This window comes from Bos taurus, chromosome 9, assembly GCF_002263795.3.
Source record: "Bos taurus isolate L1 Dominette 01449 registration number 42190680 breed Hereford chromosome 9, ARS-UCD2.0, whole genome shotgun sequence".
NCBI classification, from domain to species: domain Eukaryota; kingdom Metazoa; phylum Chordata; class Mammalia; order Artiodactyla; family Bovidae; genus Bos; species Bos taurus.
The window spans coordinates 79,892,305-79,916,740 of record NC_037336.1 but is presented as its reverse complement, the minus strand read 5'-3'; the positions used below and the strand labels follow the sequence as shown (position 1 = coordinate 79,916,740).

The 24,436-nt window shown below is 38.5% G+C and overlaps 1 protein-coding gene across 7 annotated transcripts in view; it reads right to left on the bottom strand.

Moving 5' to 3' along the window:
• ADGRG6 (adhesion G protein-coupled receptor G6) overlaps nucleotides 1-24,436 on the bottom strand; it is a 153,505-nt gene that overhangs the window by 6,450 nt on the left and 122,619 nt on the right. For 6 of the 7 annotated variants that reach the window (XM_005210998.5, XM_002690290.7, XM_059889914.1 and 3 more), the window contains 6 exons: nucleotides 23,723-23,850; nucleotides 22,703-22,971; nucleotides 21,459-21,555; nucleotides 18,928-19,211; nucleotides 3,554-3,655; nucleotides 2,336-2,488 (listed from right to left, as the gene is read on the bottom strand). In XM_005210998.5, coding sequence (XP_005211055.1) covers nucleotides 2,336-2,488; nucleotides 3,554-3,655; nucleotides 18,928-19,211; nucleotides 21,459-21,555; nucleotides 22,703-22,971; nucleotides 23,723-23,850 — 1,033 coding nt within the window. The remainder of the gene's footprint in view (nucleotides 1-2,335; nucleotides 2,489-3,553; nucleotides 3,656-18,927; nucleotides 19,212-21,458; nucleotides 21,556-22,702; nucleotides 22,972-23,722; nucleotides 23,851-24,436) is intronic. The other variant, XM_010808639.4, reaches the window with a different exon arrangement.

Genomic DNA, 24,436 nt, shown 5'->3' with positions numbered 1-24,436 from the left:
TACTAAAAAAAAACCTACGTATAAGTGGACCTGCCCAGTTCAAACCGTTTTGTTCAAGGGTTAACTGTAAACAATATTTTATGCCAGGGAACTACCAATTAGGTAGACTAATCTATCTCATATTATATATCTGTCATCGTGTTTCTTACACAGGTGTTTCAAGCAAGAATGCAAAGACCTCTTAATTTTAAGGAAAACTGCTTGTGTGCAGGACTCCAGTACTCTTGCCTGGAAAATTCCATGGACGGAGGAGCCTGGTAGGCTGCAGTCCATGGGGTCATACAGAGTCGGACACGACTGTAGCAACTTAGCAGCAGCAGCAGCAGCTTGTGTGCAGGACTCAAAGACTGCACCCCATTCTGGAATAGCTTCTATTTAATTCCCCAAAGTATCCCTAACTCCAAGAAACTTTAAGAACTGCTGTCCTAAGCTGCTCCAAGTTTTCAGATATTCTTTAAAAATAATTGTATTTATTTATTGGCTGTACTGCATCTTCACTGTTGGGTGGGCTTTTCTCCAGTTGTGGCGAACAGGGGCTACTCTCCAGTCGTGCGTGGGCTTCCCATCGCAGGGGCTTCTCTGGTTGCTGAGCGCTCCAGGGCGCCCAGGCTTCAGTAGTTGAGGCACAAGGGCTCAGCAGTTGCAGTTCCTGGGCTCTACAGCACAGGCTCAATAGTTGTGGCACACGGGTTTAGTTGCTCCTGGGCATGTGGGATCTTCCCAGACCAGGGATCGAACCCATGTCTCCTGCAGTGGCAGGCAGATTCTTTACTGCTGAGCCACCAGGGAAGCCCTTCAGATCTTTCTTTGACTAATTTTGGAATTAAAAAACTCTCTAAACATTCAAACTTTTTTCCGCAGTGCTATCTTGAATACCAGGCAGTGGGCACCAGAGTGGTACAAGCAGGGACATGTGGAAAGATTCAAATGTACATAAGGGTCATTTGAAATGCAAGTGTTATAATGTGAACATTTATACACACATCACGCAAATCACTCTTGCCAAATATGAATGTTTTTGGTGCCATTTTCTTCTGCCTACATTTACTAGCTAAACAAATACAAAACTTAAAAGTCATTTCCATTACCTTTTATAAGCATCTTTCATTTAGAAAGTGCTGGATACTGAGTGTTGAGAGCTGTTTGACCAAGGTTTAATTAGTATTTAAAAGTAGCATTTCTGCTATTTTCAACTGAAATTATTAAAGGAGTATACCTTTTCACATTGTTCACTGGCTATCAAGGACTGCAAAATGGTCCTTGCAGGCATATGTCATTTTATTTCACTTCACTTTGAAGCCCTTCACAGACATTGCAGTTTTTATAAATCGAAGATTTGTGTTGTCTGCTGACAGTCAAGCACAGTTTTTAGCAATAAAGTACCTTTTTAAATTAAGGTATGTACATTTTTTGACATGATTGTATTACACACAATAGACTGCAGTACAGAGTAAACATATAAGCATATATTTATATATGGTGCATATAAGTACTGAGAAACCAAAAAATTTGTGTGACTCTCTTTATTGCAATATTCAATATATTATAGTGGTCTGAAGTCAAGTTATCTGTATATCTGAAGTTAGCCTGTGTTTTCACAGTCTTCAGAATTTTTCACACACAGGCTTAATGTCAGAAAGTGCAATCATTGTAAATATCATGAAGATTTGGTAGATGAATAAAGATACAATGTTTCTCATCATCTGTATCACTTTCCAAACATAATGTTCCCTCTTTCATATTTAATCAGTAATATAGAGAGCAATCACCAATAACACTTCCAATGGTTAGGAACTTAAGTATCTTTTTTGATTGAGGTATAATTGACATATATCAGTATTAGTTTTAGGCGTACACTATTATGATTTTATATTTGTGTGTATTTCAAAGGACTTAAGTCTTTCACATACAAGCTGGATGGTGTCTCTTCCTGTTTTCATTCCAACTTGCCAGGTAACTGTCATACTATGCTGAAATAATCTGCAAATCAATTTCTGTATTTTTTAAATAAAGATATAACTTTTAAAAACAAGATACCATACTTTTTCAGGAAAATTAAATTTTAAAGCAAATGAAGTTACAAAAATAATTGAGTTAATGACACTCTGACAATGTAGGTTCAATTTTGGTTGTAAAATTTTAAAAACAGGACAAAATATTCACAAAGGTGCTGAAGGTGCAAATAAATTTTGATTTTCCTAAGTCTAAAATAAGCACCCTAATGGGCACTGTGATCTATGAATATTTACGACATGACAGTTCTCACCACGAAAACATGATGGGAAGTGTCCCAGAGAACATCTTTACTAGCACTTTTCTGGCCAGAATGACTCACCGGTGTGGCTGTTCCTTTTGAAGTAAGTGGTAGAGCTGGATTTAGACTTGGATGTAAGGTAGGTTGAGTTAGAACCAATGGAGCTGGAGGACAAAGATTTTCCTAGATTATCAGAACTTTTCTTGATGATATTGGTAGCTGTCTTACTCCAATCTGAAAAAAATGACATCTCTCCATGAGTCTGCTTTAGAAGGGATATAGTCTGCCTCGAGGGCTTCCCTGGTGGCTCAGCAGTAAAGAATCTGCCTGCAAGGCAGGAGATGCAGGTTTGAACTCTGAGTTGGGCAGATCCCCTGGAGGAGGGCATGGCAACCCACTCCAGTATTCTTGCCTGGAGAATCCCATGGACAGAGGAGCCTGGTGGGCTGCAGCCCATGGGGTTGCAGAGTTGGACAAAACTGACTTAGCACGCATGCACACACTTTGCCTTGAAAAATCATCACCACATTATTTAAGAAACTGATTCATAGCATTGGATGTTCTGACACACTGGCAGTGAATCATACAAGAGATTGACATGTCAACAGTAACAACTCGAAGAAACAGAAAAGTTTCTTACTTTGACCTTATGTTTAAAATTCTACTTAATATCTTAAGGTTGAGAAGTAACCACTGGAGGGGTTTTTTTAAAGAGTAATATTTTTCTTCAGGGATTTTTTTATATTGAGAAAAATCTCTTTTGTCTAATAATGTAAATGAAGACTTCAAAAATATGGAAAGGTACATAGGGTACAGTGGATAACCGAGTTGTTAAATTAGACATAAAAACTTGAGCAACTCACTTAACCTATCTGGAACTCATGCTTCTTTGCAAAATAGAACAGTCAGGTCCAAGTCCTCCGGTCCCATGCAGTCTTAATAATCTAAGACTCCGACCAAGCATCTTTACACACTCCACCTTTACACCTTGCTACCACTGGGACTGGGTTGCTCTGACAATGCAGATGTGTGTGTACTCACATTTGCTTAGGTGTATCTTATTCTTTGTGATCCCATGGACTGTAGCCCGCCAGGTTCCTCTGTCCATGGAGTTTTCTAGGCAAGAATCCTGGAGTGGGTTGCCATTTCAGGGGCTCTTCCTGATCCAGGTATAGAACCTGAGTCTCCTGCATTGGCATGCAGATTCTTTACTACTGAGCCACCTGGGAAGCCCAAATCACAAACACTTCTGACCACACTCTTAATGTAAAAAGCTCGATCACCAACATGCCCCTTTACCTGAGTTGTCTGCCAACCGAAATCTACCACAGCAGAGATGCCGTCTCCACTGTTTCTGAACATTCTCCTTCATAGCACAGTGGAAGATAAATATAAATAAGCCTGGGACAAAAGAAAATATAAAACAATTAGGCAAAATGACACATCGCTAAAGACAAATCTTACAAAACACATGGATTCAATTTATTTTTTTTTTACACCCAAATCACTAAGAAACAAAGATGGAAGGAATCTTTAAGTATGCAGCTGATGTTTTAATCCTTTAGAATAGAACACAGAGGCTCAGATAAAACTAGAACAATTACATGAATCTAATTCTGTCCTTGTTTTAATCAGTATTTGTTGTGACGTAACCTAAAGACTAATCTGAAATAGGCAATATTCACTTTAAGAGACACTTAATGTTTCCCTTATATTTGTTTTAAAATTATGTGAAAACAAAGAGAAAATATCCATGAGCTCATCATCTATTTCAATTTGTGTATTCTGAGCTATTTTATGTAAGCATATTATTGTAAGTCTGGGCCATAGAAAAGTGGTATTTTTACAAGTCAAAAATGGCCCCAAATCAGCAATTTCATGCAGCTCCACCTGACCTGCTTTAGTTTCTCAACATTTTAATGCGGAAGCATTTCTGTATTGTCAAGTGCTCTTCATATACTTACAGTTCGCCTGCATCGATCAAAAGCTGTATCACTCGTGCTTTGGGAGCCAGCCTCTTTTAAAATTTGCTTTTGCATTTTTACCTTCTCTTGGCTGCCTCAATTTCTACCTCTCTTCCTCCAAACTTGGTTATTCCCATTACTCACAAGCATATCCTAGTAACTCTCTTTTAAATAATCAAAGAATTTCTCCTTTGACCCCCAATCTTCTTCCAGCTTCTACTTCTTCATTCCCTTTCTCAACAAAACATCCAATGACTAACTTTTGCTGTCCCTGTTTTTTCTCATTTCTTTTCTTCTCAACCTGCTCTAAAGAGGCGACTATCCACATCTCTGAGGCCATTGTCCACATCTCTGAGACTGTCCACATCTCTGAGACCACTAAAACTGCTCCTGTAGATCACAGGAACTCCCCTACTGTTAATTCAGTTTTCTTTCCCATTTTACTAGGCCTCTCAACAGTATTCAAAACAACTGATCACTCTCTCATTCTTGAAATACATCCTCTCTTTTTTAAAGATTTTTTTTTTCCACGTAAACCACTTTTTTTTAATCTTTATTGAATTTTGTTATAACATTGCTCCTGTTCCATGATTTGGTTTTATGGCTGAGAGGCATGTGGGGTTTTAGCTCCCCGACCAAGGATAGAACACATACTCCCTGCATTGGAAGGTGGTCTTATCCACTGGACTGCTAGGGAAGCCCCTTGAAATACAGTCTTGATACCATTTTCTCCTGTGGAGGGGGTGGTTTAGTCACTAAGTCATGTCCGACTCTGAGACCCCATGGACTGTAGTCCTCCAAACTCCTCTGTCCACAGGACTTCCCAGGCAGGAATACCAGAATGGGTTACCATATCCTTCTCCAGGGAATCTTCCTGACCCAGGGATCGAACCCACATCTCCTGCATTGCAAGTGGATTCTTTATCACTGAGCCACCATCCCTGATGTTCAAAACAGAAGTGCTCTTCATCATTGCCCTCAAACAAATATATTAAACTCATTTCAGCTCAATAATTCGATAGTTCTTCCTTCAAACCTTTCCATAACAGGATCTTAACCTGCCATTCAGGTCTCAGATAAAACCCCTCAAAGAGGTCATCATCAACTGTTTCTCTTTATTTTTTATGTCTTAGCCTCTGCTCACACATCCTTGCACACACCTATTCTTGCTATGGCACTGATCAGTACCTGATATTCTTGTATTCCTTATGTATTCATTTATCTCTTTGCTTGATTATCCCTTGCTAGTAAATAATAAGCTTCAAGAACACAGGGATGCTTGTCTATCTAATGCTGTACTAGCCATTCCCAAAATAATGCCAGGAACTAAGCAGGACCTCCATAAATGTTTTGTTGAATGAATAAATATAACCAAGATTAATCACTCATCTATTTTACATGAGATAATTTAATACACACATGTACATCTGAATGTCTTAAATGTGTTTGGGTGTAGGGGCTTAAAAACAGGAGTTAACAGAACACAAGTTAAGGAGTGACAGGAATACAGTGAAAATATATTTAAGGCAAAAGTTTCTGAAAGGTATGCAAATTAGTTGCCAAGTAATGCCTTAATAATATACCATATTAAGCAGATTATCTACATAAGTGAGGGTATTCTAGAGAGTGCAAGGGCTTAAACTGAACCTGAAGAAAACTTTGGGTAGGAAGTTAAGGGGTTTCCAACAGAATAATCTACTCAGTGACAACTAAGCACTGCTAAGCAGGAGGCACTTTGTTTTAGGAGCAGGAAATTCCAAGGGGATGATCATTGTTTTCATGGAGCACAGGGTCTAGCACAGAACACCATAAAAGTGAAAATGACTAAAGTACCTTTAATGGACATTAAGGCCTATCCATTCTTTTTGAGTATGGAGTATTCATCAAGAAAACTGTAAATTACACTGTAGCCTGTGTAACTGGAAACGTGGGGCGAGTATTTAAAGTACTCTTATTTTACACGTACAGATAAATTTTCAAATGAGATCTAAGGCTGTGCTTTTACGTTCTATTTTTCAATATCTTAACTGAAAGTGGTCACAGTTTTACTCCAGAATAAATTACATTATTAAGAACGATTACAGAAGGGAATGTGCTGGATTTCTGCAGGTTAGACCCTGAATGCAGTGAGATGACCGTGGCTGATTCTCCTCCTCCGGGTTTGGCTTGTTTGGTTATCACTGAGTGGTAGACACTTACTTAGGAGGTGTTCCACCAATTTCTATTGAACCCAGGTCTCCCGCATTGCAGGCGGATTCTTTACCAGCTGAGCCACAAGGGAAGCCTGAGAATATTGGAATGGGTAGCCTATCCCTTCTCCAGTGTAGCTTCCTGACCCAGGAATTGAACCAGGGTTTTCTGCATTGCAGGCAGATTCTTTACCAGCTGAGCTACTAGGGAAGCCCTTATTATTGTTACCATATCATTTTATACATACTTATATAAGTAAAACATTATTATGTTATTTATTAATGATATTTTATTAGTAATAAAACAATCAGTGATGAAAATATATGCTAGTGACACAATTACTTGTCTAAGATGATATCAGATAGGATGGGGAAGTTCTAATTTTAAAAGAAAGCTCTACTAAATATGAATCAAACTTCAGTCTTTCAGAAAATAAACACACACACGCACACACACACACCCTTCCTGAGGGTCCCTGTGCTATTGACAAGGAGAGAAGCTGGGCTGGGGAGGAAGAACTGGAGACAAGAAACCCGCTTGCAGCCTGGCCTGGCCTGGAGCTCAGACACGACAAGTCTCAGAGTAGGGGAAAGATTTTCCCCCACATTCAAAACTCCACAGAATCAGGACCTAGCAGGTAGAGCTATCTTCCCAGGAAGTACAGAAGAGGCACTGGGTTTGGACCTCATCTTTACATTTTGATTGAATCTGATTGGGCTTCCCTGGTAGCTCAGGCAGTAAAGAAACTGCGTGTAATGCAGGAAACCCAGATTCGATCCCTGGGACAGGAAGATCCCCTGGAGAAGGAAATAGCAACCCACTCCAGCATTCTTGCCCGGGAGATCCCATGGACAGAGGAGCTTGGTGGGCTGCAGTCCATGGGCTCACAAAGAGTCAGGCATGACTGAGTGACTAACAGTTTGGACCTCATCTTCACACTCTGACTAAATCTGATTGCCTTTTAAAGCCTTCCTACACCAACAACCCCCAAGTCCCCAACCTGCTTGCTAACACAGAAAACCCCTTTAATTAGCACTCATGCTTTGTAATACAGGTGTACACAATATAGATTGTTTTTCCTTTTGAGAATCTTTCATGTGTTGAAGAGGTGATGGCAGCTTCCTAGTACAGGGAGCAGAATGCATGGAAGTTAGGTCAGCACAGGTTACAGGTGAAGGAGTCAGAGGTGGAAAGGGAGCTCTTTGACTTGGGTTGGATCTATTTTTGTGCACTGGGGCAGGATTTGCAGAATTTGTTGTTGGAGGTATTTTTGTCCTAGAGCTGAGAATATAGCTAACCATGTGTTTCTTAAACAATTGTTTAACAAAATCACTTATCAGAGCTGGAAAAGATTACAAACTCTAATTAAGGACTTTGGTTCTCAGGCTTTAATCCTGGCCTTACTCATGCTTGGGATTCACACTGAGCAAATGACTTTTAGTAGACGGCAGAAAATGAAATTTGCTAGATGATGTTTCCCTTAACACTCAGAAGTTTTTATAAATGTCATATATATTGGAGAAAAAACTTCAGAGCATACATCTGGTGTTTTGAATAGTGAATAGTGAAGTCACTCAGTTGTGTCCGACTCTTTGTGATCCCGTGGACTGTAGCCTACCAGGCTTCTCTGTCCATGGGATTCTCCAGGCAAGAATACTAGAGTGGGTTACCATTTCCTTCTCCAGGGGATCTTCCCGACCCAGGGATCGAACCCGGTCTCTCGCACTGGAGGCAGACACTTTAACCTCTGAGCCACCAGGGAAGCCCCTGTGTTTTGAGGACACTGGGAAAGACCCAGTTCTGGTTTGCCTCCCTGATATTAAAGGCTTCCCTGGTAGCTCAGATGGTAAAGAGTCTGCCTATAATGCTGGAGACCTGGGTTCTATCCCTGAGTCGGGAAGATCCCCTGGAGAAGGAAATGGCAACCCACTCCAGTATTCTTGTCTGGAAAACCCCAGGAATGGAGGAGCCTGGGGGGCTACAGTCCATGGGGTCACAAAGAGTCGGACACGACTGAATGACTACCATATTAAGATGTGACTTATTTTGAGGCTCTGAGGCTGACCACAGTCATACAGAAGGAGGTTAAAGCTAAGAAAACTGACTTAATAATTTTTTAGATGGTACAGTGCTACTTTATATCATAATTATACAGCATTAGATGACACTGCTTATTTTTAAGCAAACCTGAAAATACACATCTCCTGCACTGGCAGGTGGGTTCTCTACCACTAGTACCACTTGGGAAGCTAAGTTTAAGAGACATGTATATAAATTACATTCAAAATCTTATACTTCTCTAAGACTTTGTAATAGAAGTCATTTACATGCTCTGCTTCCCACAATGAATTGTGATGCTATGGGACAAAAGCAGATAACAGGCATGAGAAATCAGAATTCTTTGGGATAAATATATTTTAAATTTCCAAGGTACCATGCAGATTCTTCAGCCATGAGACAGAGTTCCATTTTTAAATCAGAATGGGACTCTCATAACAGGTTAGTTGACTATTTGTAGCAACTAGCCCTTTTCACATGTATTTAAATCAGTCTGGCAATAAATATTATCCCAAGATTATTTTAGGACAAAATATCCCGCTTAGAGTTCAGCCGTGGGAAATGTGGAAGGTAGCCACATCTGGAAGCATGCACATGCGGTATGGAAAGAAATTCTGAACACTGCAGGCGGGAGGAGCAGAAATGTAGCAGGAGCGCCAAGGGCACTTGGAGGCCAAAGTGAGAAAACAGAGGGCTGGTCCCTCTTCAGTCTTCAGGGTTTGTTTTTTTTTTTTTTCCATCTACTTGTGGATCTTGGTGCCAGGAGCAGAACTTAAAATCACAAAACTTTATAGAGTTTTCCTTTGGCATCCAAAAGAATCTGTTTGACTTCTCATCTCCATCTCTGTTCTTTCTATCACATGTTTTCCCTTTGAGAATCTTTATATCAACCCACATGCCTCAAAGAGGCTCTTCATACCACCTGGAAAAATATGCTCTTCTAACTTTCTGGAAAGGGCTTTAAGCTGCAACTGGGGATCGGAATAATTGACTCTTACTCCTCCCAGTGCCTTTCAGCTTTATTTAACTGATCAGGGAGTAGGAAACACTGCCCATAAACGTTGGACACTAACACGACTGAAAAGATAGAATTCAGAGTTATAAAGTCTCTGCTTCATCTTGACAGGCTGTGCTAGTTTTACGACAACCCTTTTGGGGTGAATTCGAGCCTGGAAAACCACCACTCTGATGAATCCAAGCCAGTTCCTTTGCAATAGTTTCTTCAGCTTGATAACTGCCGTGATTCTTTATCATACCCATAACAACCCAGATACTATGTTAGAGCAAGATAAAAAGTAAAACTTTCTTTGAATGAACAGATTCTTAACCAGTTCTATACCTGTTCATCCTTGTCTTCCTTGCACCTCCATTTTTGACTAACCAGAGGTATCTGCTCACTTTTAAAAATAATTTTGACCAACACATGAATAGATGATGTAATTTCTCATCTAAATGCTTTCTTCTCTGCAATCACCCTCTCTGTTTTGTTTTGTTTTTTGTCTTTTAACTTTACTGAGCCTTTCAATGGCTAAGTCAAAGATCTCTTGGTAAATGTCACATTGCACTTGAAATTATGTGGGCTATTTTCAAATATGTTTTGATATGGATTTCTAACATAATCCCACAGTGATAAGAGAACAGACTCTGTATGAAATTTTTACACCTTGGTTTATGTCCCTGGATACGTTCCAGTGTTTCCTGGTTTATAGTCTATGGGAAGTTAAATAGAATTTGTATCCTGCTGTTGTGTGAAAATTCTATAAATTATCTTAACTATGCTGAATTGGCCTACAGTGCTTTCCAGGTCTACTATATCCTTCTACTTTTGTGCATATTCATTCTATAAATTTTTGAGAGTTTGATACTGAAACTCCAACTAAAAATCTTAATTTATCTACTTTAAAAAACAGTTGTAATATATAGTGGAACTATATGTAACTTTGTTCTGCATTTTCCAGAAAGTGAAAGTGAAACTCGCTCAGTCGTATCCAACTCTTTGCCACCCCATGGACTATACAGTCCATGGAATTCTCCAGGCCAGAATACTGGAGTGGGTAGCCTTTCTCTTCTCCAGGGGAATCTTCCCAACCCAGGGATTGAACCCAGGTCTCCTGCATTGCAGGTGGATTCTTTACCAGTTGAGCCACCCCAAGTCTCTTGTAAATGTGCTACCATACTTTCATACCTGTGGCGGATTCATTTCGATATTTGGCAAAACTAATACAATATTGTAAAGTTTAAAAATAAAATAAAATTAAAAAAAAATAAAATTGTAAAGAGAACAAGCAAAATAAATAAATAAATAAAAATAAAAAAGAAAGAAGAAAGAAAAAATAGCTTTTTCGAGTAAGGGTGTTGTAAGTATGTGGGTCCTGGTAGGAAGGAAAATGCAATGAATTCCACCTCGTCAAGACCTCCTGAAGAACCACACCATGGGCCAAAGCTGCTCCAAAAACACAGTAAAGGGACATCCAAGGGGGTGCTCTCCATGTCTAAACATGGAGTGAGAAACATTTGGAGAGGTCTCATCAAGTAGCAGACTTGGGTTTTGATGTCTAGTTCTTTCACCTGCCTCAGAACACATTCAAGTAGAAAGTCTTAAAAAAAAAAAAATCCCCTATCTAAATTGTTGACTTCATAACCATTATATATAGATTATATGGGCTTATGTTTAATCTTGGTCTCTATAAGTGCTATTTAACTACTTATTTGGGGGAAAAAAGATATCCTTAGCCTCAATATTTTGGCTAGAAATTGGGTGTCCACATAGAATTCATCCTCTTTGGTTGATTTTAGCAAAAATAGGTGACTTCCTGGGGCATTATAAAATAAGTAGCTAAAGGGATCTTCTCAGATCTTTAGCCTGATTATCAAAAGTGTTAAAAAAAAAAAATGCCCAGGAATAGTTTCCCTTGGCCTTGAAAACAAATGCCATACAGTAAAATTTAGGAAAGCACATTTTGCATTCTTTTACTGGCCTAAAAACTCACTTTCAGTGAGTCTGGTGAAGGAAAACAAACAAACACCTTAAGTACTCATTTCCTAAACATTTCTTTACCAACTAAGGTCCATTAGCAATTCCAGCAGGCTCGTCATCAATATATTCTGATAAACGACCTAAGTTGATTTTTCATACCTGGATAGAAAAGATCCAGAAACACAGTGAAAAGAAGATTATGGATATAGGTGACTTCAGGCATATGGGATGGAATCAATCAAGAATTAATCAAACCACATGTCTGGGTCAAAAAGGACACACATCCTAGATAACTGATCTTTGACAAAAATGATCTAGATGACTTCTCAGCGTCCCATCAAGCCTGAGTCCAACAACGGCTCATATGTTCTGTTGTCACACAGATGCAGCCAGCTGGCTGCAGGACTGGGGAATCTCTAGAGTTTATGACTCCCTTTGGGAACCTCTTGAATCCTCCTTTCATTCGACAAGGTGCCCTTTAAAAAATTACTTCTCTACACACAATATGCTCTGCCAAAAGATGAGTAATTTATTTCCCTGCAGCGTGTAATGTCTTGGCCAACCTGATGCCGTTTCAGATGTGAACGGGTTTAAAGGTGGGACATCTCTTTACTTTGGCTCCAATCCGCCGTGTGTGTTGTCCATGTAATTATGGCCCAGCTTAACTATCAGGAGGTTCCTACTCCATAATTTTACTTAATTTTCTGAGTTTGCCAACAGGATTAAAATATATTTTTATTTTAAAATGATAAATATGTTTCTATAAATGATTTTTGCTAGAAAAGGTTAAGAGTAAATTTCTACTTCATTAGATGTACATTTACTAAATTTCTTTAAATAGACATATTCACTTCCTAAAAACTTTGAAATAAAAAACTGAAAAGGCAGTAATTTATTTTTTTACTCATAGGCTTTCTCACCTAATGTGCTTTTCTATGCTCACATATGCTATGTTATAAATATTACACTGCAGGATTCAAACTGATCTTGGGAAAGTCATGAACTCTTATAAGCCTGTTTCTTCATCTATAAAATGGGGAGAATATCCTCTTTCTTGGGTACCTATTTTTCATGTTTGCTGCAAGAATTACACATCAGATCACAGATGTTATGTGAAAGTGCTTTGTAAACCATAGTGCATTATGCAAATATAAGTTATTTCTGTTGATCTGGGTATTTTAATCTTACCCAACTAATGGCAAACATGATCTCTGAGTGGACTGATGATACCCTTCTATTTGCCATGGTAGCTTTTATTTGCAGAACCATATGGTGCACGGTATACATACAGAAGATGGACTGATTATGCCTGAGACTATTAATCAATATTGTTTCATATGCATGGAAAAGGAAAACTGATGATTAAGCTCTCAGTATGGGGCTACATTTTAAATCCTGTTAAATGTGTCAGGAGAGTTAAACTTCCCTACATACTGGAGAAGCCTAATCTAATGTTGCTGTTGTTCAGTCACTAAGTCATGTTTGACTGTTTGTGACCCCGTGGACTACAGCACACCAGGCACCCCTGTCTTGCAGAGTTTGCTCAAATTCATGTCCATTGAGTTGGTGATGCTATCTGACCATCTCATACTCTGCCACCCTCTTCTCCTTCTGCCTTCAATCTTTCCCAGCATCAGGGTCTTTTCCAATGAGTCAACTCTGCAACAGGTGGCCAAAGACTGGAGCTTCAGCTTCAGCATCAGCCCTTTCAATGAATATTCAGAACTGATTTCCTTTAGGATTGATTGGTTTGATGCCTGTGCAGCCAAGGGACTCTTAAGAGTCTTCCACACACAATTAGAAAGCATCAATTCTCTGGTGCTCAGCCTTCTTTACAGTCCAACTCTCACATCCACTCCTGACTACTAGAAAAACCACAGCTTTGACTATACAGACCTTTGTCAGCAAAATGATGTCTTTGCTTTTTAATACGCTATTTAGGTTTGTCATAGCTTTCCTTCCAAGGAGCAAGCATCTTTTAATTTCATGCCTGCAGTCTCCATCTACAGTGATTTTGGAGCCCAAGAAAAGAAAATCTATCACTATTTCCACTCTTTCCCCTTCTATTTGCCATGAAGTGATGGGACTGGATGGAACTGGATCTGTTTTTTCAATGTTGAGTTTTAAGCCAGCTTTTTCACTTAGTGTCGAATACTTCTGTACAGTAATGAAAAAATATACAGTCTGAGACACTATTTATCATTTGCATAATAAGCAGCAATGTGCACAGGCTGCATCTCAAAGCAATAACTCAATCTTGCAAGTACATCAATATCACCAAAGGATATACTATAGATGCCCAAGAGGGCTCTGGCCAAGATGCTCTCAGAAACCAGAGAATTGCCTTTTATTTCTTTAGGATGAACTGCATTATATTTCTTGACATACAGGCTAATGTTCTCAGGCGTGTGAATTATGATGTGTTTTAGTCAAACATCTGTTCTCTTTTGAATAACAATTTTGTATACTATGTGATTTTCTCAAGTTGTATTCTTTAGAATAAATTAAAATGTCTAATAAAATGCTTTGCTACTCTCACCCTAGGAAAGCAGCAAAGATAGAAAAAAGAGTTAGAAACATAATTGTGCCATGTTAAGAGAAGGTATATTTATCCATTCATCTTAGAATAAAAAATGCAATGAAATATTTGGTATATAACTTAAATGAAGTAGTAAGAGAAACAGAACAAAGCAATATATGGTGGAAAAGCAGTTAATAGTAAACCTGGTTTCAGCCTGGATTCAAGTGACTTCATTTGCTTATTCAAGTAGGTAAAATTTTAGGTAGAGCTGCACAGATTATAATAATTTTATGATATGCAGCTAACATGATTTTTTGCAACTAAATTGTGCAATTATAAATGTATCTTTAAAAATTCATAAAAAATAAAGGTAGTATTGAAAATAAAAATAAAACATCTAAAATAAAAATACACATATAAAGCTTTAATACATAAGCTACACAAATGTGAGTACTGACATAATTATACATGTATATGTCTTTGTACATACAGACATATACACATGTATTTCTAAAAATCCTGAGAAATAAAGAAGATTTTTAACATCTTTGAACCGAATTTTTAAAGACATAAAAGTGAAAAGAAATCTGCTAGCAAAAGCTATTCCTCTGATACATGTGACCTGACATCACTGCTCAAACACATCTTCTGTCCTCCCTGCCAGACCTCACCTCTGTAACACTCAAGAGTGACTTGTGATCTTGCCGATTTTAAGATGTTCAACTATAAGCTAAATCTGAGAAAATTAAAATTTACTTTTTTGGGCTTCCCTGTGGCTCAGATGGTAAAGCATCTGCCTGCAATGTGGGAGACCCAGGTTCGATCCCTGGGTCGGGAAGATCCCCTGGAGAAGGAAATGGCAACCCACTCCAGTACTCTTGCCTGGAAAACTCCATGGACTGTCACCTGAGGAGCCTGGTAGGCGACAGTCCATGGAGTCACAAAGAGTTGGACACGACTGAGTGACTTTGGCATAATTTTAGGTTTCACATTACATTATTAATATTTGGCCATTGCTAATTCTTGTAATTCCAGGTTTCAAATCACTACAATATTGTATTAACATGAAGCTTTCTTATCCTAATCAGTGCAGAAAAGAATTCAATGACCAAACCAATGCTAAGTGTTTTGTTACTAGCACACGTGCAAATTCTCTTGACTCTGCTCATGTATCTCAGGCTCCTCCATTCCCATCAAAGTCTAAAACACTGAACCATCTTACCTTACTTGGATCATTGATTGCCACTGCCTCTCATCTACAGACACTACATGGCTGCTGTAATCCATTCTCCACATTATGTCCAGCTTCACCTTTACAAAACGTGTATCCGATCACATCAGTCCACAGGCCTCAAACCTTTCAAGAACTTCTAAATGCTCTTACACAGATCAAAATACAGAGCCTTTACCTTCCTTCTGTATCACATCCACTGCTCTGTTACTCTCCTGCTCTTTCTTGGTTCTCAGGTTATATGATCTTTCTTTTAATGCCTTGAGTATACACTATAATCACCAATTACAGCAACTGTTTTGCACAAGAAATGCCCTCTATCTGAAATAGTTTTTACCCACCTCCTACCCCCACCTCTCATCTAGTTAATTTCTATTGATCCTTCAGCTTTCAGTTTAGGCATCATGTCTTCTGTCACATGCTTTCAACACCACCACGTATATTGTACGTGGTGACGTATTTGATTAACATCAGTCTCTCCTGGGGCTCCCCTTGTGGCTAAGCTGGTAAAGAATCCTCCTGCAATGCAGGAGATCTGGGTTCAATTCCTAGGTTGGGAAGATCCCCTGGAGAAGAGAAAGGCTACCCACTCAGTATTCAGTCTCTCTTACTACAATATAAGCTCCGTGAGACACGGGGACAAGTTTTATTTTGGGGGGATTTGAATAAAGAATATCAGAAAGACATCAACACAATATAGTTTGCCTAAGTTCAACCTGAGTTCATTATGTATTCATGGAATTTTTTCTTTAAACTGTCTAAATTCCACATGCTTCTTTTAATAAATCATATACTTTTAATAACCACCAAGCCTCTCACAGAAGGTTCCAAAAATGATGCAAATAAAAACCATTAAATGACTTTCCATAGTGTCTGAAGAAGCTGTTGTACAAGTCTGGCCAGTAAGGAATTGTTAGATTCATGTGCTCTGTATCATTGCCTTTTAATTTAAATTTTCTTTTTAGAAGGTGTTTTTAATATCATTGAATGTGCAAAAATCTGTTCTGAATTTATATCATTTAAAATCATCCTTAAAAGTCAGTGATTTATGAAGAACACTGACTCGATGATGGTTTACAACATTTTTCCCTCCTGAGAGGAGACCTATGCTGGGAAAAATAAAACATCCCGAGTCTCATTAATGGAAACAGAGCTGAACAGACAACTGTAACTATTGCAGATTACTGAAAACTGCCAGGAAATTCTAAAAGCAAAAACAAGGTTGGGCTGGCAGATTAATGTGCCTTTCATGTACAATCCTGAAATATAAAACCATGGAATTTTCTAATGTTAATGGATATTTCTGTCAATATTTGTCTAGGCACTTTTATGTTGTATATTACAGAAGAGATTAAACAGAGGAAAACTCACTTTACAAAGTTGGATCCCAGTGCAGATGTATTCATATGCTACCCATTCAGTTTCCAACTTCTGGAGGTGCACTTGAGGCTTATTATTTTATTTACTAAAGATAATGAGCCCACAAAGTTCGTCTGTCAAAGGAGAATGAATCTGAATAAAATTTGCTCAACTAATTAATTCACGTTTATGCCGGAAGAGTCTTGGATTGAATTTAGGCCATCCCCCAAGCTCCTCCCTTCTTCATCTACCAATGCAGTGATTGATTTATCAAGTAGTTATTGAGTACCTTTTAAGTGACAGGTTTTTAAAACAACAAGAGCTCATGAACTAGTTGGAAACTGAGGAAGATAAGCAAAACAGATACATAGGATACAAAGCTGTAAAAACTCTCCTGTAGGTAAATACAGACTTTTCTTAGAACACAGCTGCTGGGAGCATTTGCTCAGGCCATCTCACCTGTGAGAAGCACAGACCTGATTTCCACACTTTTCGTCCCAGCTGAGTCATTCAGCTTTAGTCAGCTATTCCTTCCCCACAAACCTTCAAGTGCATGACCAGTAGCTTTAGGTAAGCTGTAGTAATGCTCTGCTCTAAAAGATGCCAAACTTTGTCACCTCATTCCTACTGGTCTGTGGACTTCGTTGTGCTTCCAACATTAGGGAGTTTTAACAACAATACAGGGTATATCAATGTCTTACAGAATGTTACTGAATTTTGAAAAAAACACTTCATATTCACTTAAGGTTCAAAACTAAATTCATCCTAAAAGGGAACCTTCCTAATAGCGTTGGTGGGAATGTAAGTTTCTACGGACAATATGGAAAACAGTATGGACATTCCTCAGAAAACTAAAAAACAGAATTACCATGTGATCTAGCAACCCCACTCCTGGGCATATACTTAGACAAAACTATAATTTAAAAAGATACATGCACCCCTATGTTCATAGCAATACTATTCACAGTAGCCAAAACATGTAAACAATCTAAATGTCTATCAACAGAAGATGTGGTAGTTATATACAATGGAATACTACTCAGCCATACAAAAGAATGAAACAGTGCTATTTGCTGCAATATGGATGCAACTACAGGTTATCATACTAAGTGAAGTCCGAAAGAGAAAGACAAATACCACATGATGTCACTTACCTGTGAGTCTAAAATATGGCACAAATCAAACTGTCTATAAAACAGCAGACTCACAGACATAGAGGTCAGACTTCTGGTTGCCAGTGGGGAAAGGGGAGGGAGAGGGAGAGGGATGGACTGGAAGTTTGGGGTTATTAGATTCAAACTATTACATTTAGAATGGATAAGCAACAAGGTCATACTGCATAGTACAGGGAACTATACCCAATCTCTTGGGATTAACTATAATGGAAAAGAATATATTTTTTAAAAGATTGTATATATGTGTATAACTGAGTCACTTTGCTGTAAAGCCTAGATTGGCACAACATTGTAAATCAACTATACTTTAATAAAAATGGTTTAAAAAGTTAAATTCACTCTAGAGTACACTAGGTTGTGTGTTATGGACTTAGAAGCATTACAGGAAACTCCTTGAAAGAAACCTTGTATTTCTAAACAGAACAAGCCATTTATTAGATTGTTGAGTTGACTGCCATATCTTAGGGGAAAAAAAAAAAGCATTTCTGAACTAGATTGTTTGTATTTATATTTAGAGCCAAGGAATCAAAGTGAATTTCTCTGACCTTGACAGAGTCTAAAGATTTTTCTGGCCAAGAATGCTACACCCACATGGTTCCATGAAGAGCACCAACACTCAGCAAAACTGTGAAGAAGCCACAAAGCCTCTATGCCTCCCTTTCACTTCCCATTGGACACCTCTCATATTGACTCATGAACAAGATACATTTACCGAGCACCTACTATCTTCTAGGCATAGTTTTAAGTGCTTGGTATATACAACACTGAAAACAAATAAACTAACATTCTACCTCTTCACTTCATTCAAGGGCATTTTCACGAGCACCCACTCTGTGCCTGGAACTGTGCTCAGCACTCGGAATAGTGACTTAGAAATGCAGCATGGCGTCTGTTCAAAAGTGAAGCTGTCTACACATACGTTCAAATATGAAAGAGAAAATGGTGCGGGTACCATTTATCTTGGGCTTCTCTGGTGGCATTAAAGGTAAAGAACCCACCTGCCAATGCAGGAGACATAAGAGATCTGGGTTCCATGCCTGGATGGGGAAGATCCCCAGATGAGGGCATGGCAACCCACTTCAGTATACTTCCCTGGAGAATCTCATGGACAGAGGAGCCTGGTGGGCTACAGTCCATAGGGTTTCAAAGAGTCGGACATGACTGAAGCGACTTAGTAGGCACGCACCAGTTATCTTACCTTGTAACGAGTTGAAGATGGAGAAGAGGTACATGAAGGGGACATTCAAAGGTCCCCAGGCAAAGAAAGAAAACCCCCACGTCATGCCCAGGAGAAACGTCAGGCTGACCACGCTACGCAGGTTCCGGAGAACCTCCTCACGCAGCGTCCGGCTGCTTCTCTTGCCGTTCCTCCCACAGATCTGCACCATCACCACAATGAACATGGCGACGTTCAGGAAAAACATGAGTCCGAAATACCCGGCGCAGGTCACGTAAAATACGACAGGATCCTGTATCCAACAGCTTAAAGGAGAGGAGACAGAAAGAAAGAGATTAATCCTCACGCTCTGTTTACCTAAGAGGCTTACTTTGGGATTCTGCATACTTTACAGGTGGGCCTTCCTCAAATGCCCTTCAAGTCCCTTTAGGAAGTCACTTCATTTGGGGGACCTCAGTTTCTTCCTCGATGTTTACATAAGTTTTTTGTTTTTGTTTTCTTTTGGATAGTCATTATCTTAATACTTAGTTATTTAAGTCAACAATTAAGAAAACAAGGTAGCCTCTTAAACTCTGACTTGGTGTGAAGACATTATTGTTTGGCTCACTCTAAACCACATCTATCCCCTTTCTCTTATGGGCCTCCATTCCAGAGGATGGGAAACTTTCTCAGTTTCCTTTGTTATTTAAATGGTGGCCATGTGGACATTCTGGAGAAAGAAATGGCAACCCACTCCAGTAGTCTTGCCTGGAGAAACCCATGGACAGAGGAGCCTGGAGGCTACAGTCTATGAGATCAGCCAGACACCACTGAGTGACTAAGCATGTATGGACTTTGTTCTACAAAATGATATGGTAGCAGAGTCCACTAAGGGATTTTAAGAGAGGTATTCCTGACAGACGGACTGGAAAAGCCCTTATTTCTTATTTCTGCTTTGAACATGAATGCAAGCTCTGTGGCTGTAGTCATCATCTTCTATCCAGGAAAGGAAGATCAAGAAAGCTATAGGGTTGCTGGTCCTAACATTTTCAGCCACAAAATTAATGCTGGTTATTGCCTTCTTCCAAGTTTCTTATTATGTGAAAAGAGTAATACTTACTTATTTAAGACATACATAATTGTGGATTCCATTATTAGGAACAAAATAATTCCTATTAATATAATTGGTCTAATTGAGGCACAACCTATTGTATAACTCTGTTATTCTTATGCTGAAGCTTCTAATGCACAAATGAAAAGCTTACATCATAACATCCTTGTGAGATGAGGAAAGATATACTTGCTATTCAGAATGATATATATCTGAAAATAGATGGAAGTAATTTTAAAGGGTACTAAAAGTAAAATTAAAATATTGCAATTTGCAGATGCCCCAGTACCTAATTAATACTATGCAAGTTCTTAGGTACCAAAAATATTTAGATGAATTATTTAAGACAATTAATCTTCAAATTCTAAAGCATATGGTCATCATTTTGGTAGGTTGTGTCTACCATGGTATAACTTGACCATCCCAAAGGCAAAAGCTGTCTTGAACATCTTTGAGTCCTATAACCTGGCAAGATTCCTGGCATATAGTAAATTCTCAATTAATGAGAGTTGTTGATGGCACAACAGCTTGCTGAATCACACCTTAAAGGCCTGTAAAAGTTGACTCACATACTTTTTATATTCCCTTATTTAGAACTTATGCACTGACTTGTACCTTTACTATAGCTTATTTTAAAGGTCCCCAAATGATACGGCTTGCCCCTGCAGCTAATCTTACTTTCTATATGGAAGTCTCCCTAGAATCTGAAATTCCAGGCCAGATCATCCTTTACTTCCCACTAGCTCTCTTGGGGGCTTTTGAATGTTACTTTGGAAACATAAAAGGGAAGACCAGGAAGAAAGGAACAGGACTGGATACTGACTGGATATAAAAGTGATATCCATCCATGAAATGAGCAAAGAAATGTGGCATCACAGTCAAGAGTAAGCTCTTCATTCATTCAGTAATTCAGTCAACCCACAAATAATACTGAGTACTTAATTATGTGCTACATAAAATACAAGAAAACTAACTGCCCAAACTGAACAGTTTAAAAATCTTAGCCTCAATAATCTCACAGTCTGAAGGGAATTTTTCAAATTATTCAAGATCCATTCTCTCCACTTTCACACAATAATCATATTGTTACTGAATCCCTCACTGTCTGATGCTGCTACTTAACTCTCTGGAAGATGCATGTGGTTTAACAAGGTGGAAGTATTAGGAAACTTCCTCAAAGAGACAGGATCTTCTAAGTCTAGAAGAGAGAATCTTAGGCTTCTTCTGAACTCCAGATGAGAAGAGCCCAACGTTCATAAAAGCAGCTCACACAGTTCAGGGCTTTCAACTGAATTCATGTATGGTATAGCAGAGGCCTTGGCAAAGACATATAAATACAACTTAACCTTCCAAAATAAGAAGCTCACTATTGGCATGAAAACTCACACTAAACTTCAGGAAATGAAGCATATAGTACTAATACTCATCACAAATAAATTCCCAACAAACTTTTGTTACTTACAATTCATCACCTTGTTCTCTTCCGTAACTCTTTTTTCCATAGACTTCATTTTGCTTTCTGCTCGCTAGAACAATGGACACAACTAAGATAGGCACACCTGTTGTAACAAAACCATGACAGAAACTTTTCTGAAACATCTGAAATTGCTTTATAAGACTGAAAATGGCAAGGGGAAAAAAAAGAAAGTAAACACTCCATATTATAAAATCAAATTTCCTAGAACTGGCAGCTTGGTTGAAAACAACAATAAAATCCCCTTTGTGGTATGAAACATCCAACTCTAATTGGCAACAATCTAAATCTTAAGTATTCTGTTTACTTGCTGGTACCCACTAGAGTATAAGGACCTGCCCTATACTGAACATAGCACCAGAAAACGTAGTTTCATGGATGACACCTATTAGATTGACGGGGTTCAGGTTGGAAAGTAAGTGCAGCTTCATTCTACCCCTTTCTATAGAAAGAAACATCTTAAGAATAAGTTGAGAGGAAACAATGGGGGCAGAAAGTCTTTACAGTCATCTCTTTTCTCTCATGAGAATCTATATAGATTTGCATGTATATTTCAGTAGGGAAATGCTAGCCCACCTGAATTCCCTGAAAGGTGCCTTCACTGACTCCTAAGGAGGTACTGAACACCTTGCAAATGTCTCATTTCCCCCCTGCCATCTGAAAAAGAGATTTGTGATAAAGCTTGAAAATGCCTGCCCCAATACAGAACCCAGATAAAAGAAGGAGCCGGATTGGAAGACTGTAAACAGGCTAACATAGCCATCCGTGTCTGGCTGAGGAATCATGGTAAGAAGTTCAAAGCAAGAATTCTGTCAGTATTCTGGTTGCACTCACAAAAATAACCTTTTCGCTCAGGTTTCCAAGACATGGGCATGTGTCTAGGGGCAAGAATAGTTAAGAGTCTGAGCTGGCCTTTCTATTTTGAAATATAATGGAAATCCACCACTGTCTGCCAGCTGCTTCTTCAGACTTGGGTGGGCTGGCTCTGGACACAGGAAATAAGTTGGTGGTGACTCAAGAGCTAAGGTTTTTTTTTTTTTCCCCTTTAATCGTGACTTTTGTGAGGACTGTGGAACCGTTTTAAAAACACCCCTGCCTTCGGTTATGTATATCAAATGCATATCATTCACAATCATGAAGTTTCTTTTAGCAGTCCTATTCTTTCAAAATAGGATTTTCCTATGAGAACCTAGTGATTTCCAGGACAGGAAAAAAAAATGCAGGAGGCTTACCCCAGCCAACGATGCAGAATTTCAGGATGTACCGACGAATATAAGTGTTAAATACTTTCACCAGAGCAATATACATGTGAATCGCTTCTAGTCCCATCCAGGTAAAGGCAGCTAGAAGGAAGAAGTGCAGGAGGGCTGCGATGGCTGTGCAAAGTCCATCCACATGAAATGAGGTGATCCACCTGTCCAGGAGGAAGACGAGATTCAGGAACAGCAGGGCTGTGCTGAGGTTCATCAGGATTTTGGAGGGATAATCCCTTCGTAATTTTCTTTAGGAAAAAAAGGAGGAGCAATAGAATATATGAGAATGATATTGTAAATAGATCTTTTAAGCACAGGCAGTTAATTCACATCTTATACAGCTCTGCAATAACCTAGATAGTACCATCTTTATGACATGGTTCCACTGCGAGGAGGGCCAAAGATATAAGAGTACCAGGCAAATTATAAACATTTAAAAAAAAATACTAATCTAATTTCAAAACTGTTTCCAAATTTTCTAATTGGTTACAACAGATTGATTTTTTTTTAATCCAGGAAAAATTCTAGATTTATTAGAAAAAATATTTTTGTTAAAAACCAATTTCCCTAAAATTTGTTGAAATTTCTTGATTTCTAATGAGGTCAGGGTCCTTTTTTAAAAAGACTTCCTGTTTCAAAACCAATTTTATAAGATTTATTTTGCTTTCATCTTTTTTTCATCTTGTATTTTCACAAAAGTGTTTTCATCTTTTACCATAAAAAGCAATTCATACAATTGTTATTTACTTAAATACCAATCATATGTAACAGGGTTACATACATTTTATCAATAGAAATATAGTAACTATAAATTAAGATTCTAAAGCTGGGAAACTCATGTTGCATGATACATCTCATGAGAAATCTGAACATTAAAACTGAATCCTACATGATTCACAAGGTGTATATATGTTTTTTAAAAGCTGAGACAATTCTCGTATTCATGTTTTGCAACAGTCCGCTCTGGATTTGGCAGATAGAAAAAAAAGAAAAACTTACTCAAAAGCAACATATGTCAGGAGGGTAGCTGCTGAAAAGATGGCAGATATTCCACACCCAATATAGGTAATGAAGGTGAGGATTTTAGTGTTTTTTGCATCCAACTGTGAAGCAGTTCCTTGAAGGTCCTACCAAAAACATGAGAAAGAGCTGTAATAATCTCTTTTCATGAGAACCCTGTTTTGTTTTAGTAGAAGCTTCATGACAACACTTAGAATCCAACTCCATCTTAGGGGCTAACTACAACAGGGTAAATCAATACAGGCGAATCTCATTTTAAGTGTTTGCCTTTATTGCACTTCACAGACACCGCATTCTTTTTACAAACTGAACATTTGTGGCAACTCTGAATTAAGACATTTTCCCAACATTTGCTCACTTTGGGTCTCTGTGTTGCACTTTGGTAAATCTCATCATATTTAAAACTTGTTCAGTTCATTGTTATTATATTTGTCATGTTGACCTGTGATCAGTGATCTTCGATGTCACTGCTTGATAAACTGAAGCTTAGATGACGGTGACCAATTTCTAGCAATAAAATTTTTTAAAGTAAGGTATCTATATTGTCTTTTTTTTCCTTTTAGAGATAATGACATTGCACATTCACAGGCTACAGTATTGTACAAACGTAACTTTTATATGTACTGGGAAACCCAAAAATTTGTATGACTCATTTTATCTTGATATTTGCTTTATTGCAGTGGTCTGGAACCA